At 50.3% G+C, this 20,442-nt stretch overlaps 1 protein-coding gene across 1 annotated transcript in view; it reads left to right on the forward strand.

Moving 5' to 3' along the window:
* The first annotated feature begins 1,214 nt into the window (after positions 1-1,214).
* Positions 1,215-20,442, forward strand: part of LOC119960905 — a 379,220-nt gene continuing 359,992 nt past the window's right edge. Inside the window, exon 1 of the mRNA XM_038788480.1 lies at positions 1,215-2,999. Within this exon, the coding sequence (XP_038644408.1) occupies positions 1,965-2,999 (1,035 nt within the window). The 5' untranslated portion in view covers positions 1,215-1,964. The remainder of the gene's footprint in view (positions 3,000-20,442) is intronic.

Here is a 20,442-nt window from a genome sequence, read left to right on the forward strand (position 1 = left end):
ACTGGGGGAGGCTATTCACCTGCTCGATCTGTGGGAAGGGATTCACTCAGTTAGTCTGAAACACCATCAAGTTTACACTGGGGAGAGACCGTTCACCTGCTGTGTGTGTGGACAGGAATTCATTGATTCATCAAATCTTCTGATACACCAACTTGTTCACACTGATCAGAGACCATTTAAATATTCGCACTGTGAGATGGGATTTGAAAGTAAACAGAATCTGCTGAAACACCTGCAAGTTCAGACTGGGGAGAGGCCATTCAACTGCCCCGCATGTGGGAAGACATTTGCTCAGTCAAACAACCTGCTCAGACACCAGCAGGTTCACAGGCGAAATCAGTGTTTGGATTCTGCTGTTATTGTCGCTGTTAATCACATTCAGAACTGAAATTTATTTGGATGCCTATTTCATGTGGGGTTCCACAGTTTTGTGGTATAAATCAATGATTTCGAGTTAAACATAGGAGCTATGATTAACAAGTTGGCAGAAGGTACAGAAGTTATTCATGTGTTTGACAATGCGTGGGTTTCCTCCGGGTGCTCCGGTTTCCTCTTACAAGTCCCGAAAGACGTACTTGTTAAAGGTGACATTCTGGATTCTCCCTCAGTGTGGCTTCACAGTGCCAGGATCCCAGGTTCGATTCCCTGCTGGGTCACTGTCTGTGCGGAGTCTGCACGTTCTCCCCGCGTCTGCGTGGGTTTCCTCCGGGTGCTCCGGTTTCTTCCCACAGTCAAAAGACGTGCAGGTTAGGTGGATTGGCCATGATAAAAAATTGCCCTCAGTGACCAAAAAGGTTAGGAGGGGTTATTGTGTTTCGGGGATAGGGTTAAGTGAGGGCTTCAGTGGGTCGGTGCAGACTCTATGGGCCGAATGGCCTCCTTCTGCACTGTATGTTCTATGTAAAAGAGACTCTTGTTCACACAACCTACTGAGATTCCACATCTGACTTTAGTTTTTTTTCTACTTTTAATCAAGTCCGGGGCAGAACTATGGAGCAGATCCATTGGATGATGTATCAGTTGACTTTGTATACATGGTTTAAATCTTAATCGGACCAGAAAAGATATTAGAGCATTGGAGAGTGTAACTTACCCATGGCGATGAGGTTACCCAGCATTCACCGAGAGGGAGAATATGCCCTATCTTCAGTACAGGAGACCATCGCGCAGGCGCACTGCCGCTCATGCTGGGGCATGCGCAGTGCGGGTGTTGGATAGTCGGTGGACGGGGTGGTGCCGGAGCCGCAGAAAGAGCAGAAACTGATTGGAGACAGCGGGTGAGTGAGGTTGAATGGAGCCGGTGGGTGAGAGAGGATGTATAATAAATACCCGGTGCAAGAAGAGAAGATTTCATAAAAATCGGTCGTTGGCTTCAAACCTCAAATTAGAAGCTCGAGGCCCTGCGCTGGGACCGGTTTTGCAGCCGGAATCTCGAACGAACAATGGGCAGCGAGGCCGCCATCTTTATAGGGGGCAATATGCAGGAGGGCGCATGTGCAGCGTCATTTTGTACAGGGCACGGTGCTGAGAGCCGCATGTACGGTCGCCATCTTTATTGGGGGCAATTGACATTAAAGGATCATGGATCCTCGACAATGCAGAATAGGCCATTCGGCCCATCGAGTCTATACCGACTCTCTGAAAGACCATCCAACCTAGGCCAATCCCAGACTCTACCCCTTAACCCCAGCTAACCTATGGCAATTTAGCATGGCCAATCCCGGAGGAAACCGGAGCACCACTTACTGGTTTTCATGGTCATTCTTTCCTCGTGTCGGCCCCACAAATGACCAGATTAATTCAGCTAAATTTCACAAACTGCCTTTCTGTTTTTGTGGGTTCTCTCTCACTCTGTTTTAAATCAAATTTAAGGTTTTTCAGTGGGAAACAAAAGCCAAGCAGCACATCAAGATCCGACGGAATCTCCCAATTAATTGGAACCTGAATATTGGTGCATTTTGAACATGGAAGAAAAAAGCACCATTCTCAGTGGGGAGAAAACATGGAAATCTGGGGACTGTGAGGAAGGATTCAGATCCCCGTCTGAGCTGGAAACTCTTCGGCGAGTTCACAGTGGGGAGCGACCAGTTACCTGCCCCAAATGTGGGAAGGGATTCACTCGATCATCAGGGCTGCTGACACACCAGCGAATTCACTCTGGGGAGAGGCTGTTCACTTGCTCCCAGTGTGGGAAGGGATTCACTCGGTCTTCAGGGTTGCTGCAACACCAGTCCGTTCACACTGATCAGAGACCATTTAAATGCCTGGATTGCGGGAAAGGCTTTAAAATTTCTGCAAAACTTGTGCGCCATCAACGAGTTCACACTGATGAGAAACCGTTCAGATGTTTCCACTGTGGGATTGGGTTCAGGGGGTCAGAACAACTCACTGAACACCAGCGAATTCACACTGGGGAGAGGCCGTTCACCTGCCCTGTGTGTGGGAAGGGATTCACTCAGTCATCCACACTGCGGGCACACCAGCGAATTCACACTGGGGAGAGGCCATTCATCTGCTCTGAGTGCGGGAAGGGATTCAGTGATTCATCCACCCTGCTCAAACACCAGAGAGTTCACACTGGGAAGAGACCTTTCAAATGCCCAGACTGCAAGAAGTGCTATAAAAGTTCTGCAGAACTGATGCGCCATCAACGAGTTCACACTGATGAGAGACCGTTCAGATGTTCTCAGTGTGGGACTGGGTTCAGGGGATCAGAACAACTCACTGCACATCAGCGAATTCACACTGGGGAGAGGCCATTCACCTGCTCTGTGTGTGGGAAGAGATTCACTCAATTATCCACACTGCGGACACACCAGCGAGTTCATACTGAGGAGAGACCTTTCACCTGCACCGACTGTGGGAAGGGATTTAGTCAGTCATCCACACTGCGGACGCACCAGCGAGTTCACACCGGGGAGAGACCATTTACCTGCACCGAATGTGGGAAGGCATTCATTACTTCATCCAACCTGCGGACACACCAGCGAATGCACAAGTAATGACCATGGTTGGCTTTTTCTGAGAATCACAGCCACAACTGCTCCATGTTGGTTGGGAACTTGTTTGTAGTTTCAAAATTTAGTGTACCCAATTCTTTTTTTCTAATTAATGTGCAATTTAGCGTGGCCAATCTATCTATCCTGCACATCTTTCGGTTTGTGAGGGTGAGACCCACGCAACAATGAGAGAGAATGTGCAAACTCAACACGGACAGTGACCCAGGGTCGGGATCGTGACACAGCAGTGCTAACCACTGCGCCATCGTGCCGCCCCAAAATCAATAATTTTATATTCGACTATAATTTAGTAGTCCAAATTGGTATCTTACTTCGCATTTTGTGCTAAATTGGCAGAAACCATTTAAAAAACTAAACCTATTCCAGCAATATCGGAAATCAGCCAGATAAGTTTTTTTAGAATTTTTAGAATTAGAATTAGAATTGTACAGCACAGAATGTCCATAACTAAGTTAAATGGGCATCCTTAATTGTGAAACAATTTTAAAAAAAAGTAATTATTTAATCGATGTATTGTAAGGCTGATGTAAATTGGAACACAAATTTATAACTTTTATAATTATAAATACTTTGTGTGATTTTTATACAATTATTGTGAGCCATGAGAATCGTTAAATGCTGCCTTTTCAGACAGGCTGGAAAGATAACATCAACTTTAACCTTGACCAAATCCTTGAAAAGGCTATTATTCAGGATGTCTTAGTTGTAAATGGGAAACATTCGTGGGCAGCACGCTGGTGCAGTGGTTAGCACTGCTGCCTCACAGCGCCGAGGACCCAGGTTCAACTGTAGCCATGCTGGCCACGCAAAATGGACACTGAGCCAAACTAAAATGGAAGGCTGCTGGGAAACAGACAGTTTAGCCAGAACAGCAGTCTGCAAAGAGCAGTTTGCATTCTGCAGCAGCAGAAACCAGTTTGGGCTCAGGTGAAAAGACCTTAGCTAGGTGCAAATGGCAAAACGCTTTGCATGCTAATGAGGCCATCAGACTTGAACACCCACACAATAGATACATTTGGTTCTGAATGGACACATTCTAATCAAGACCCAGACATCGAGGCACCAGAAACCTCCAAACAAAAGGACATAAGAAACGCCCCCTCCATCACGGAGACCCCCTCGCATTGGGGAATTAATCCAGTATCGATAAGAAATTGATCCAATAGGTAGAGCCCGCCCGAGAAGAGGGAAGGACAATGGAACCCCTATAAAAGATAGGGACCTCGTGTTGTCCGGTCTGTTAAACCCGTGCTCCGGCTCCGACTGACATCGCGCATCCTGACTCCAGCCGTTGAGCACCAGCCGCCGAAACCGTAAGTTCAACGCTCGCTACGCGATCCAAGCCCACTAGACTCCCAAGTACCAGAACGCTTGCTGAAGGCTGCAGACAAAACCAGGACGAAGGCCTCGTTCTCTGACCTTGCCTGTTCCTGTTAGATAAGTATTCTGTTTGCTTAAGTTTAGTTATAGCTTAGTCTCTTAGTGTGCATGGGTATTTATTATAACTGTATAATAAATATTGATCGTTTGAACTTTACTAATCGGTGTATCGTCTTTATTACTTTGAACTTGACCTTGGAATACTTGTGACGTTGCCTATACGGCAACTGGCGACTCCAGAGCTAAATAATTACATAGAACAGAGCCTAGCAGTGTTAAGCACACGTCGAACTCGGAGGCGTGTTAATACACTCCAATAAACGCGTTTTACGCCCATAGTAAAACGTGCAACATTTAGTGGCGACATCCGCCGGGACCCTGTTGTAAGTGGAAACACCACAGTGTCCAGGACCCTGAAATTTGAATTAGAACTCCAAATTGCAGAGAAAGAAAGAGATCACAAGTATTCAAGGTGTTCAAAATAATAAGCGTAATTCGGAAGTGTGTTTAGTGCATGCGTACTAACAGGGCTGTAAGGTAAAACTGAAAGCTTTTTGTTGCGACAAACTTTCGGTAGTTTTGTTAACGGAAAATAGCGTAAGCCGTACCCTTTTCACGAAACACCACCCCAGCAACCCCCTGTTCCAAATTATAAAAAGAGAGTCAGAGGAAATGGCCATGCAGGCAATGGAACGTCTGATGGATCCAGCAAAGTTTGTGGTCGCAGCGACCAGCAGCAGTAGCAGAGTAGGCCAGTGTCCCACGTGGGAGCTGGAACTCCGCAAATATCTGCAGGGAAAGGGATGGCCCCTTTGGAAAGAGTTTTGTGCAAATGAGGAGACAGGTCCCGGAAGTATAGGTCATACTTGGTGGGAGAACCTCTCTCAAATACACAAAAAGAGTTTAGGTAAAGCACGCAAGCCGATGGCGATTGTGTCCTGCTTGGCACAGTTGCGAGGCGCAGAGGAGGTCATCAGGACGCTCCGGGCAGATTTAGAGGAAAGGAACCGAATGAGTAAGGTCGATGTCAGGGACATCGAGAAAGAAAACCTGGAATTAAAAGGGAAGTTGGCAGAGAAGGATAGAGAGGTGGATGATGCCAAGAGGGCTCACCAGTCTTGTCTAGCTCATCTGAACAGTTCCCAGACCCAGTATGAGAAAGCCTATCAGGACGTGCAACGTGCCGTTCTGATAAGACAGGAATCGGAAAAGCAGGTGGAGGCATTGCAGAGGCAATGCTCTGATCTCAAAGCAGCTTTGAGAGCACTCCACGCTGCAACGACCGAACAAAGACAAAGCACAGTTGACCACGCGAAATGCAGGAAACAGATTGCGGAACTGCAATCTCTGCTTTCGGTGCAGAATGGCTTCCAAAGCACCTTTGGAGCACAGTTAGATGGGGAAAATGCCCCAGATTGGCAGGAATTAAGCGAGACAGCGCAGCGTTATGTTCAGGGAACATGTGCGCCCGCAGCTCAGCAGAAACGACAGGCACCCCAACCCCCCACAGCTCAGATCATAACCGCACCCATGAATCCCGTAACCACACAGAGGAAAGCCGAATCAGAAGGCGCCCCAGACATAACTTACACCACCCCTTTAACAGTAACCCAGCTAAGGGACGCTTGTGAAAAGATCACTCCGTTCCTCCCCACCGCAGACCCCCACCAGTTTTTCGCTAAAGTAAAACAGCAGGCTACCATGTACGGCCTGGATGAGAGAGAGCAGGTTAAGCTCACCGTGCTGAGCTTAGACCAGAGTGTAGTGGCAGCCCTCCCCGACCCACAGAACGTGGCAGGAGGCAGCCTAGAGGAGATGCACACTGCCATTTTAGATGCCATCGGGTACAATAGAGGTGACCCCGTAGAAGGATTGAATAAGTGCAGGCAGAAGAGATCCGAACACCCCACAGCATTCGCAGGAAGGCTGTGGATTCATTTCAGCGCAGTTTTCGGACAGTTAGATAGAGCGCATTTAACCCGCGAAAACATGGTTAAGTGGACGCGCACAATTATCTCACACGCAACAGAAGCAGGACAGAGCGCTTGCAATAGTTACGACCCCTCAGAAGAGGCCCATAACGAGAAATGGGTCCTGAAAAGATTGTCCCGCGCTTGGGAGCAATCGCTTCAGGCAAAAGGAAAAGTTAGATCCCCAGAAGAGGCTCAGGCTGCTGCAGATATCCAAGCAGTCAGAGAGCACCAGAAGCCCGCATGGGTAAATGAAGGCAAGAGCAGCCCACAACAGAAAGGACAGGAATGCTATAACTGTGGACAGTTAGGGCATTGGGCAAAAGAGTGTAATGCACCCCAGCGATCTCAGAGAGGCCAGCAGACAGGCACTCTGAACCGCAACAAAGCAAAACCCATCCACAATGTAGCAGTACAGTCAGGACCCACCAATGTGGACGAGACGAACTGACGGTGTTCGGGCTCCCCCACTTGGGTCTGTGACACACTATGGGACTCATCAGGGAGGCCCGTAGTCACGGCAAAAGTCAAAGGGAAGCCCATAGAGTTACTGTGGGACACAGGAGGATCCCGCACCACCATTAACTCCACAACCACGGCACACTCAGACACGTGGCCGACCACCTCCACCATCACACTTAGCGGGTTCACCGGACACTCGCAGCAGGGACATATCACAGCACCCGTAGCGATCCAGCTAGGGAACATTAGCACAAGGCACCCCGTAGTTTTAGTAAATCTTCCCCGGACAGCAGAGCACATCCTGGGGATAGATTTTATGAACGCTCACAGCTTGTCGTTCGACCCAGTGAACCAGTGTGTCTGGCGAATGGCTAGATCAGACAGAGCACCAGCCACCCTCACAGTAGGAGACTACGCTAATCGGATTAGCGCAGTGGGAGAGTACTCATTCGACCTGACTACACTCCACACCAACCGACAAATTAAGGCCCTACTAAACAAACACAGGACAGCATTTGCAAGTCACAGTCATGACTGTGGCAGAATGACTGGACAAGTTCATGTTACCGGACAGGACCCCCGACCGCAAAAGCAGTATAGATTTCCCCTCGAGGCAGAGGTGGAAATAGAAAAGGTTATAGGCAGCTTGTTGGACCAAGGTGTACTGAGAACGGTAGCCTCCACCAACAATGCCCCTATTTGGCCAGTGAGGAAGCCCGATGGATCATGGCGTCTGACCATCGATTATCGGGAACTCAACAAAGTAACCCCCGCAGTAGCCCCAACGGTAGCTACTAGTCCCGAGACCATGCTCAAGCAGGGTCTCAACGCCAAGTACTTCACGGTATTGGACATCAGTAATGGATTCTGGTCAATACCATTGGCAAAAGCGTGCCAATACAAATTCGCATTCACTTTCAAAACTCAGCAGTATACGTGGACATGCCTCCCACAAGGATTCCACAATTCACCCTCCATTTTCCACCGACAGCTGGCAAGTGGATTAGAAAAATTTTCCCGACCCGAATGTCTGGTACAGTATGTAGACGACCTACTACTGCAGACAGACACAAAGGCAGAGCACATTTCGCTTCTGGCCGAACTCCTGGAACTCTTAACTGAAATTGGCTGTAAAGTTAACCCGAAAAAGGCCCAAATATTGGAAAGTAAAGTGATGTATTTGGGAACAGTCATCACGCACGGCAAACGCGAGATCGAATTCAAAAGAATTGATTCGATTGTCAAATTGCCCCTTCCCCAGAATGTTTCAGCCCTCCGGTCGTTTTTAGGACTGGTTGGCTATTGTCGGAACCACATAGACGGATTCGCGACAAAAGCCGCCCCACTTTCAGACCTCCTTAAGAAAGGAGCCCCCTGGGAATGGCTTCCGCAGCATACCGGCGCTGTGGAAGAGTTGAAACGAGCCCTTAGTGCAGCACCCGCGCTGCTAGTCCCCGACCAACTTTCACCGTACGCAATCGAGGTAGCGAGCACCGATCTGACCCTCTCGGCCGTGTTGCTTCAGGAACGGCACGAGCAGCTAAGACCAGTGGCTTATGCCTCCCGACTGTTAGACCCGGTAGAACAAGGATTTTCAGCCTGTGAGAGGCACCTCCTTGCTGTCTTCTGGGCAGTGCAGTATTTCTCATACATCACCGGACTCAACCCCATCACCATTCTAACCGAACACACACCCACACAGCTACTACTAGACGGTCGACTGAAGGACGGTTCAGTTAGCCAGATTAGGGCAGCTAGGTGGACCCTACTTTTACAAGGACGGGACATTACAGTGAAACGGACACGCACCCACACATATTTAGCAGACAACCTCCAATACCCAGGACAGCCCCATGACTGTGAAATTGTAGCTCCCCTGCATAACACAGGACCCTTTTTAGCCAAAACACCCCCCAGGAAGATAGGGAACCCGAAACAAAGCCCCCAGCCCACAGACACGTGTGGACCCTTGAGGATTTATGTAGACGGTTCCTCCACAGTTCTAAATGGTGAGCGTATCACAGGATGCGGCATCTATGTAGAGGACGCGCAGGGGCGCGCTCTCGAAGAGATAGCTCTTAAGTTACCAGGTCACTTAGGCGCGCAGGCAGCAGAGCTAGCAGCCATAGCGTACATAGTGGACCACCCCGATTCTTTCCCCAGCCCAGCAGACATATATTCAGACAGCTTATATGTCTGCAATAGCCTAACAGATTTTCTGCCCCTGTGGAGGACACGAGGTTTTGTCTCCGCAGACGGAAAACCCCTTCCATCAGCCCCTTTACTCCAGCATATCCTAGAGAAAGCGAAGGACAGGACCTTCGGCATAATAAAAGTAAGAAGCCACCATAGGTCATCACCCCCTGGGAATGTAAAAGCCGACGCATTGGCTAAGGCAGGTTCCAGGAGAGGACACTTATGGACCCCCCCAGCTAGCGCACCAGCTAGCGCCCCTGTGAGCGCAGTCCAAGTCTCACAGACTGATATTAAAGATCTCGTGGCAGCACAGAAACAGGACGGAGACCTCAGGGACGTTTTCAAGGGAAAATTTGTGCCTGCTTACGAGCACTTTAAACACGCACTGACCACACATGAGGGTGTGATCATTAAGGACCAACTTTATGTGGTCCCACAGCAGGACAGGAATCAGATGATTGCCTTGTTCCATGACGGACACGGGCATCAGGGAATTGATGCAACAACGAGGCACCTCAGGCAACTCTGTTGGTGGCCTAATCTCAGGACTGATGTAACGCACTACATTGAGAATTGCCTGATTTGTGCTCAGAATAACCCGGAGAGGTATTCTAAGAAGGCACAACTTCGGCATACTCGCCCAGTTAACGGCCCTTGGACAAACCTCCAGATCGACTTTATAGGTCCATTGCCCCCTTGTCGGAATGGCTATAAATACGTTCTGGTGGTGATAGATACCTTTACCAAATGGGTCGAGGCATTTCCCTCACGAACAAACACAGCTAAGACAGCTGCAAAGATCCTGACCCACCACATCTTCACGAGATGGGGTTTACCCCGAAGTATCGATTCGGACCAGGGATCTCACTTTACAGAACGGGTCATGAGGAACGTCCTGACAATATTCGGAATCAAACAGAACTTCCATATTGCGTATCATCCACAGTCCAGCGGGATTGTGGAGCGCATGAATCGGACCCTAAAAACTACCCTTAGGAAAATGGTTCAAGAGAACAATTCCACATGGGATTCAGTGCTCCCATTTGCACTTATGTTCATAAGGAACACTGTCTCCACATCTACAGGATACACCCCACACACACTCATGACCGGACGCCCTATGAAAGGTACAGAATTCCTTTTAGGACTGGACATGACAAGCCCCGAAGTGACGGCCCTCACACATGAAAAGGCAGTTAAAGAACTAGTTGAGACTGTGAGGTCTGCACAGATCGCAGCCGCAGTCCAGCTAGGGAAACGCCGACAGCAACGTACTGCCTGTTTCAATAAGACCGTACACACCACAGAATTCCAGGTTGGGCAACAGGTAATGTTATCTGTTTATAACCCCAGCAGTTTTTTGGCTCCAAAATATTCCGGTCCCTACTCAATTTCGGACAAAATTAGCCCCTCCGTTTACAGGATAAAGTATCCTAATGGGAAGACCGCGTGGTTCCATATCAACCAGTTAAAGGCATATGGAACACAGGCCAACCATGCTCACCATGTCCTGCTGGATGCAGCAGAACACTTCACCCCGCCCACCAGAGACACTTTTCCACCATCCCCCTCACAGACCAGTTCAACAACGGACTCACCCACGACTCCGCCCACTGACCACAACAGACCACGCCCCGACACGCCCACAAGCTGCCACAGCAGAGACAGCAGGACTGACACTGACTCTGAAGACAGCGACAGCACACAGCCATACAGCCCACATTGCACCAACTACGACCCCGACTCCAGTGACCCCATGGAAGTCACCTACCTCAAAAATCCAGAACCACCACCCGACCCCGACTACCCCGACAACACACTCGACACTACACAATGGCACAGGGACAATTCCTACAGACTTGTCCGCAATGACGAGAGTGACCCCCGGTCACACAACTCCAAAATAGCTTGCCTGATCCACACAAGGGTGTGGGATCCGGGAGAGCAGGACGACGCAATGTCTGACTCCCGACACGGCAACCCCTTTGTGACCCTGTTCACAGAGGCAGAATCAAAGTGAGGTGTCCAGATGATGTAAGATAGGAATCGTTTGAGGGAAACGATGTCCTTTCTGATGGAACCTGCACGTATGTTTGTCTTCGTTTTATGTTTGTTTGTTTTCAGGAATGTAAATGTTCAGCTGGAGGATGGACATCTTCTTTTCAGCTGAAAAGATTGTGACCACCTCACATACACGTTAGCTTGTCTGCCGAAACTTTTGAGAACTTCGGTTTGATTGGAGATCTTTTCCAAAGTTGTAAGGCCACACGCCAAATAGCTTGTCCGCAGATATCTCTGAGAACTTCAGTGATGTCCTCAGTTGGAGCATCTTGGCTCCCTTGGTTTTTTAGGTGCCCCTCTATTCGCCGAAATAGAGGCTGCAAGTCATGGTAAACACATTCGTACCCGTTTTTTCCAGGTTACTCAGGCAGTGGACAAACGGCACTGAGGACCCGCCCTGTCTGAGAACCAACCCTTGGTCAGCCAAGCTCGGGTATGGCACAGCACGCCCTACCCGGGGATTCCATCCAACTCGTACCCGTAGCGGCCCATACGCAACTCATTCGGATGTTTGTTTCCAAGTTTGTTTTCATTTTACGTTAGGTAGCCCTTCGGCCACCATCCCACATGCTATTTACATCCGGGAACATTCGGATGATAAATCAGCAAAGCCTGCGAGACGGCTCGCAGAAGGAAGGATTGTTAGGTATATGCTGGTCTTTAAATTCGCTTTTTGAAAAAAAAAATGAGGGGAGTCACAGGGTGTGACTTAGCCAGTCATTTTAAAGGGTCAATTGGGTTTTGAAAGACAGATGCACTAACAAGTAAAGGTCTTAAACTGTGTATTGACAGATACTGTGCTTGATCCCAAAGGTTTCAAAGGACGAGACAGAGGTCGAAGCCAGGATTGTCAATACCGGAGGAAGAAGGAAGAGAAAGAAGAAGAACAACAAAAGATGATGGAAGCCCACTTATTACTGTTTAATGTCATATGTATATGTGTGGAGACAAGACACGTTTCCCCCACAACCCCCACCGTAAATGTGTCCATTACAGCAAACCCCCAGTGCTCAGCTCTGATCAGCGAGGTTCAGACCTGGTGTACTAAATTCATGACGTGGTACTCCATGTCCTACATAATCGAATCACTGTTGGTGATTGCGATCCTCATCATCCTAGTGCAGACCCTCAGGTTGAGGAAATGGAAGAGGAGAGCCTCTCGTTCCAGCACCTCACCCATCTATAGAGTGCAATCCCCCATCTTCGGATTCCACCAAACCCCTCAACCCCTCAGTGATTACAACACTCTGTAAATAAAATTCAGCCATGTATTATATTGTTCCATACTCGACTGCCGAGTTGGGAAGTGTGATGTTGTGGTGTGAATGGTTAAGATTTTAGAGTGATTAAATGTTTAAGTTAAGGTTAAGGTTAATAGTGATAGGTAGAGGTTCCCAGTTGTAGTAATGCATGTCCCTTTGACATAGGGCCAAGTAGAAATGTTAGTTAAAAAAATTTTTTTTCTCTTCTTCCCATAGTTTAGAACAGAGTAGAACAGGAACTGGCAAGAGGTCAGAACACAAGGAAGGCAAAGTACATAGGTGATCCTTCACAATAGTATGATTGTGAGGATCACAAGGAGGGAATGTAGCCATGCTGGCCACGCAAAATGGACACTGAGCCAAACTAAAATGGAAGGCTGCTGGGAAACAGACAGTTTAGCCAGAACAGCAGTCTGCAAAGAGCAGTTTGCATTCTGCAGCAGCAGAAACCAGTTTGGGCTCAGGTGAAAAGACCTTAGCTAGGTGCAAATGGCAAAACGCTTTGCATGCTAATGAGGCCATCAGACTTGAACACCCACACAATAGATACATTTGGTTCTGAATGGACACATTCTAATCAAGACCCAGACATCGAGGCACCAGAAACCTCCAAACAAAAGGACATAAGAAACGCCCCCTCCATCACGGAGACCCCCTCGCATTGGGGAATTAATCCAGTATCGATAAGAAATTGATCCAATAGGTAGAGCCCGCCCGAGAAGAGGGAAGGACAATGGAACCCCTATAAAAGATAGGGACCTCGTGTTGTCCGGTCTGTTAAACCCGTGCTCCGGCTCCGACTGACATCGCGCATCCTGACTCCAGCCGTTGAGCACCAGCCGCCGAAACCGTAAGTTCAACGCTCGCTACGCGATCCAAGCCCACTAGACTCCCAAGTACCAGAACGCTTGCTGAAGGCTGCAGACAAAACCAGGACGAAGGCCTCGTTCTCTGACCTTGCCTGTTCCTGTTAGATAAGTATTCTGTTTGCTTAAGTTTAGTTATAGCTTAGTCTCTTAGTGTGCATGAGTATTTATTATAACTGTATAATAAATATTGATCGTTTGAACTTTACTAATCGGTGTATCGTCTTTATTACTTTGAACTTGACCTTGGAATACTTGTGACGTTGCCTATACGGCAACTGGCGACTCCAGAGCTAAATAATTACATAGAACAGAGCCTAGCAGTGTTAAGCACACGTCGAACTCGGAGGCGTGTTAATACACTCCAATAAACGCGTTTTACGCCCATAGTAAAACGTGCAACACAACCCGGACCCTGGGTCACTGTCCATTTGGAGTTTGCACATTCTCCCCGTGTTTACGTGGGTTTCGCCCCCATAACCCAAAGATGTGCCGGCTAGGTGGATTGGCCAGGATAAATTGCCCGTTAATTGGAAAAAGAAGAATTGGGTACTCTAAATTTTAATAAATAAATAAGTGGCAGACATTTATGTTAACCACTGATTATTGGACAGTAGTTTAAGAGAAGCCAGTGTCTTTTCTTTTCCCAATTAAGGGGCAATTTAGTGTGGCCAATCCACCTACCCTGCACATCTTTCGGTTGTGGGAGTGAGACCCATGCAGACACGGGGGCAAACTCCACACGGACAGTGACCCAGGGCCGGGATCGATCCCGGGTCCTCAGTGCCGTCAAGCAGCAGTGCTAACCACTGCATCACCGTTCTGCGCTAAAGCCATTGAATCAAAGTTCAGACAATGTGTGTAATTAGTTAAAAAAAAGCACAATGGGTTAGCTCCTATTTCATTATTGACAAATTGCAGATCAGTTGGCTATTTTCCAACAATTGACTAAGACGAGCTTTTGACATTTTTAATGAGTAAAAGTAGAGTCTTGAGAGGCTATGTTTGGTGGGCGGGACAGTGGGGGTTAATGTGTTAACCATTCTGTCGAAGCCTTCGCTTCATGTCCTGGACTGAAAGCGAGGTGAGAAGTCTGTTCAATTATTAAAAGCTCAGCTTTCTCTTCTTCTGTTAATTACTGCGAACTACGGGGGCGGCAAGGTCCCAGGTTCAATCCCGGCTCTGGGTCACTGTCCGTGTGGAGTTTGCACATTCTCCCCGTGTTTGCATGGATTTCGCCCCCACAACCCAAAGATGTGCAGGGTAGGTGGATTGGCCACACTAAATTGCCCCTTAATTGGAAAAAATGAATTGGGTACTCTAAATTTAAAAAACAAATTACTGTTAATTGACATTTATCTTTCTGACTTATTAGTTCATTAACCTGAATTCGCTGTTTAAAGTGTTCATTCTTGCCAACTGGTCAAGTCTGTAGACCCTGATGTGATTGACAATTGGGGAGTTTTTGCAAACAAGTATAAGATTTTTGGTTCATCTGAACAAAGATTTATGGGGTTCACTAATTTGCCCCAATTGCAAATCACATCAAGTTCTACAGACTTTTTTTTTTTTTTAAATAATTTTTATTGAATTTTTCAAAATACAAACATTTAACCCCCCCTACATTCACATTTAAATTATAACAAAACAAAGTCAAACCCCCCTACTTAACAAGAAAAAGAAAAAAAAAGTCCCCCCCCCCCCTACCCGCGCGTCCCCCCCACCCACCCCCCCCCCCCCCCCCCCCCCCCCCGCCGGCGAACCGACAGCCAGACCAACTTATCGTTTCTAGCAGCGTCCTCGGGCAGGCCTTGCCCGTGCCACCACCGCTACCGTACTTCCTTCGTCTTTCTCCCCCCTCCCCCCCCCCCCTCCCCCCTCCCTCCCGCCCTCCCCTCCCCTCCCGGGTTGCTGCTGTCACGGCCTCAGTTTCTATCTCTGATCCAAGAGGTCTAGGAAGGGTTGCCATCGCCTGGAAAACCCCTGCACCGACCCTCTCAGGGCGAATTTGATCCTTTCCAATTGGATGAAGTTTGCCATGTCGTTTAACCAGGTGTTAACACTCGGAGGCCTTTCGTCCCTCCACTGAATCAGGATCCTCCTCCGAGCCACCAAGGACGCAAAGGCTAATATTCCAGCCTCCCTCGCCTCCTGTACCCCCGGTTCCACCCCAACCCCGAAGATCGCAAGTCCCCATCCTGGCTTGACCCTGGACCCCACCACTCTCGACACCGTCCCTGCCACCCCCTTCCAGAACTCCTCCAGTGCCGGACATGCCCAAAACATATGTGCATGATTCGCAGGGCTTCCCGAACATCTAATACACCTGTCTTCCCCCCCGAAAAACCGACTCATCCTTGTCCCCGTCATGTGGGCTCTATGCAGTACCTTAAATTGAATGAGACTTAGTCTCGCACATGACGACGACGAGTTGACCCTCTCCAGGGCGTCTGCCCATGTCCCGTCCTCTATCTGTTCCCCCAGCTCTAACTCCCACTTATCTTTCAGCTCCTCTACTGGTACCTCCTCCACCTCCTGCATAATGTTATAGATGTCCGAGATCTTCCCCTCCCCGACCCAGACCCCTGATAGCACCCTATCACTCACCCCCCTGTCGGGGAGCGCGGGGAACCCCGCTACCTGTCGTCTGGCAAATGCCTTCACTTGGAGGTACCTGAACGTGTTCCCCGGGGGGAGCCCAAATTTCTCCTCCAGCTCTCCCAGGCTCGCAAACCTCCCCTCTATAAACAAGTCCCTCAGTTGTCTAATACCCGCCCTCTGCCAGCTCTGGAATCCCCCTCCTGTGTTTCCCGGCGCAAATCTGTGGTTCCCTCTTAGTGGTGCCCCTATCAGACCTCCCACTTCCCCCCTGTGTCGCCTCCACTGCCCCCAGATCTTGAGGGTGGCCGCCACCACTGGGCTCGTGGTATACCTCGTGGGAGGGAGCGGCCATGGTGCCGTTACCAGTGCCCCTAAGCTTATGTTGCCGCAGGACGCCCTCTCCATGCGCTTCCAGGCTGCCCCCTCCCCTTCCATCATCCACTTTCGTACCATCGATGTATTTGCCGCCCAGTAATATCCTGAAAGGTTGGGTAACGCCAGCCCTCCACTATCCCTACTCCGCTCCAAAAAGACCCTTCTAACTCTCGGGGTGCCATGTGCCCACACATACCCCATGATACTACTCGTTACCTTCTTGAAAAAGGCCCTGGGGAGGAAGATGGGCAGACACTGGAACAAAAACAAGAACCTCGGGAGGACCGTCATTTTAACTGACTGCACCCTCCCTGCCAGCGACAGCGGCACCATGTCCCACCTCTTAAACTCCTCCTCCATCTGTTCCACCAGTCTGGTAAAGTTCAACTTGTGGAGGGTCCCCCAGTTCTTTGCCACCTGCACCCCCAAATACCTAAAACTTTTAACTGCTCTTTTGAAGGGGAGCCTCCCAATTCCCTCCCCTTGGTCTCCCGGGTGTATTACAAAGACCTCACTTTTCCCCAGATTTAATTTATATCCCGAAAAGTCCCCGAACTCCGCTAGTATCCCCATTACCTCCGGCATTCCCCCCTCCGGGTCTGCCACATACAACAACAAATCATCCGCATAGAGCGAGACCCGATGTTCCTCCCCTCCCCTTGTCAGTCCTCTCCACCCCCCTGAACCCCTCAGTGCCATCGCCAACGGCTCAATCGCTAATGCAAAGAGTAAGGGAGATAGGGGACATCCCTGCCTAGTACCTCGATGGAGCCCAAAATATTCTGACCTCCTCCCGTTTGTTACCACACTTGCCATCGGAGCTGAATAGAGCAGTTTTACCCACTTGATAAATCCCTCCCCAAACCCAAACCTTTCCAACGTCTCCCACAAGTATTCCCACTCCACCCTGTCAAATGCCTTCTCCGCGTCCAGCGCTACCACTATCTCCGCCTCCCCTTCCACTGCTGGCATCATAATCACATTTAACAATCTCCGGACATTTGTGTTAAGTTGGCGTCCCTTCACGAACCCCGTCTGGTCTTCATGGACTACCCCTGGCACACAGTCCTCTATCCTGGTTGCCAGGACCTTTGCTAACAGCTTGGCGTCAACATTCAGGAGGGAGATGGGCCTGTAGGACCCGCACTGGACCGGGTCCTTGTCCCGCTTCAAAATCAAGGAGATCAGGGCCTGCGACATTGTTGGGGGCAAAACCCCCCCCTCGCGCGCCTCATTAAAGGCTCGCACCAGCACTGGACCCACCAAGTCCACAAATTTCCTGTAAAACTCCACCGGGAACCCATCCGGCCCCGGCGCCTTCCCCGCCTGCATCTGGCCTATCCCTTTAATTATCTCCTGCAGCTCTATCGGCGCCCCCAACCCTTCCACCAGCTCCTCCTGTACCTTTGGGAACCCCAATTTGTCGAGAAAGTTCTTCATTCCCCCTCTCCTCTTCGGCGGTTCAGACCTATACAATTCCCTATAGAAGTCCCTAAAGACCCTATTCACCTCTCGCCCCTTCTGCACTACGTCCCCACCCCTCTCTCTCACTCCCCCAATCTCTCTGGCTGCATCTCGCTTACGAAGCTGGTGTGCCAGCATCCTGCTCGCCTTTTCCCCGTACTCATACGCCGCACCCTGCGCCCTTCTCCACTGCATTTCCGCCTTCCTAGTGGTCAGTAGGTCGAACCTGGCCTGCAAGCTACGCCGCTCCCTTAATAGCCCCTCCTCTGGCGCCGCCGCATATTTCCTATCTACTTCTAGGAGCTCCCCCACCAGCCTCTCCCTTTCCTGCCTCTCCTTCCTCTCTCTGTGTGCCCTTATGGAGATCAGCTCTCCTCTAATCACTGCTTTCAAGGCCTCCCAGACCGTCCCCACCTGCACCTCACCTGTGTCATTCGTACCCAGATAGTTCTCAATGCCCGTTCTCACCCTTCTGCACACCTCTTCGTCCGCCAACAGCCCTACATCCAGGCGCCACAACGGGCGTTGGTCCCGCGCCTCCCCCATGTCCACGTCCACCCAATGTGGTGCATGGTCCGATATCGCAATGGCCGAGTACTCCGTGTCCTGCACCCTCGGTATCAGCCCCCTGTTCAATACGAAAAAATCGATCCTAGAGTACACTCCGTGGACGTGGGAGAAAAAAGAATACTCCCTTGCCCTAGGCCTACCAAATCTCCATGGGTCTACCCCTCCCATCTGCTCCATGAACCCCCTTAACACCTCTGCCGCTGCCGGCCTCCTATTCGTCCTGGAGCTCGATCTATCCAGCCCAGGGTCTAACACCGTATTAAAGTCCCCTCCCATGATCAGACCCCCTGCCTCCAGTCCCGGGATGAGGCCCAACAGGCGCCTCATAAAACCCGCGTCGTCCCAGTTCGGGGCATACACATTTACCAGTACCACATTCTCTCCCTGCAGCCTACCCCTCACCATCACGTACCTGCCCTCCTTGTCTGCCACCACCTCTGCCGCCACAAACGACACCCTCTTTCCCACCAAAATCGCCACCCCCCGGTTTTTGATATCCAAGCCTGAGTGGAACACCTGTCCCACCCACCCCCTTCTCAGGCGGACCTGATCTGCTACCCTCAAATGAGTCTCCTGCAGCATTGCTACATCAGCCTTCAGTCCCTTCAGGTGTGAGAAGACCCTTGATCTTTTGACCGGCCCATTCAGCCCCCTTACGTTCCACGTGATCAATCGGGTCGCAGAGCGACCCGTCCCTACTCCCTGTCGATTAGCCATGTCTTGTCCCTTGCTCGCCCCGGGTCATCCCTTCTTTTCTGACCCGCTTCCCATAGCGATGGCCCCCCCCCCCACCCCCCCCGGCTCTCCCCTTCTCGTCCCTGGTCTTTCCAGCAGCAACCCGGTGTCCCCCCCCAGCCCCCCCCCCTTTCCCCCCCCCCTTTCCCACCCCCCCCCCCCCCCCCCCCCTGGCTAGGACCCCTCCTAGCCGCGATGTACCCCACATCGTACTCCCGAGAGTCAGCTGGTCTCCGCTGACCCGGCTGCTCCTGCCACATTCCGACTCCTCCCGGTTCATCCCATCTGCGCCCGTGAAAGATCCCCTTAAAACCCCCGAGAAAGACCCGCATAATCAACCCGCTCCCCCCCGTCCCGTCTCCCCAACTTAACAATATAAATACAAATACCCAATGGCAACTAAATACATAAATACTTAACTACATACTTAAATAACAAAATAATTAACTAACTATGAACTAACAGTGTGCCCAACCACCACCCTCCATCAAACAGTATAAATAACCGCAGATAACCATAACCCGAAAAGAAAAAAAAAAGGGAACCAAAAACCCCCCCAAGCACCCAAAGAAAAAGGGTAAGAGGAGTAAATAACTAAGGGAAATTGGAAACGGGAAAAAACACCCCATAAGAAGCCAACGACCCACCATAGAGATTTCAACAGTACAAATACACAGAAACACCCAACAACTCGAAACCTTCAAAATATTCAGAAAAGTCAACCGTTCGAGAAAAAACACCCCAAACAATCCACGAAACTGTTACCCAGTTCCGACCTGGCCTGAAAAAGAAAAGGGCCACTTGCTCAATCAAGAGTCCCCCGGCGGCTACGACCGCCGGTGCTCCCAGGTTTTAGTTCGTGTCCAACTTTTCCTCTTGTACAAAGGTCCAGGCCTCCTCTGGGGACTCGAAATAATGATGTCGGTCCTTGTAGGTGACCCACAAGCGCGCCGGTTGCAGCATTCCAAATTTGATCTTTTTCGCGTGCAGCACCGCCTTTGTCCGGTTGTACCGGGCCCGCCGCTTTGCCACCTCCGCACTCCAGTCCTGGTACACCCTTACCGTCGAGTTCTGCCACTTGCTGCTTTTCTCCCTTTTAGCCCACCTCAGGACTTTCTCTCGATCACTTAGCCGCTGGAACCGCACCAGCACCGCCCTCGGGGGCTCGTTTGCCCTAGGCCTCCTGGCCATGACCCGGTATGCCTCTTCCAATTCCAGGGGCGCCGGACCGGCCCCTTCCCCCATCAGGGAGCTCAACATCTCCGCCACATATCCCGGGAGATCCGACCCCTCCAGGCCTTCTTCCAGGCCCAGGATCCTCAAATTTTTCCTCCTCATCCGAGTGTCCAGCTCCTCGAAGCGGCTCTGCCACTTCATGTGGAGTGCCTCGTGCACCTCCACCTTTGCCCCGATGACTGTGGCCTCCTCCTCCCTCGCGGTCATCTCCTGCTGCAGATCTTTAATCGACGCCTCTTGGATC

The sequence above is a fragment of the Scyliorhinus canicula genome, unplaced genomic scaffold (genome assembly GCF_902713615.1).
Source record: "Scyliorhinus canicula unplaced genomic scaffold, sScyCan1.1, whole genome shotgun sequence".
NCBI lineage: Eukaryota > Metazoa > Chordata > Chondrichthyes > Carcharhiniformes > Scyliorhinidae > Scyliorhinus > Scyliorhinus canicula.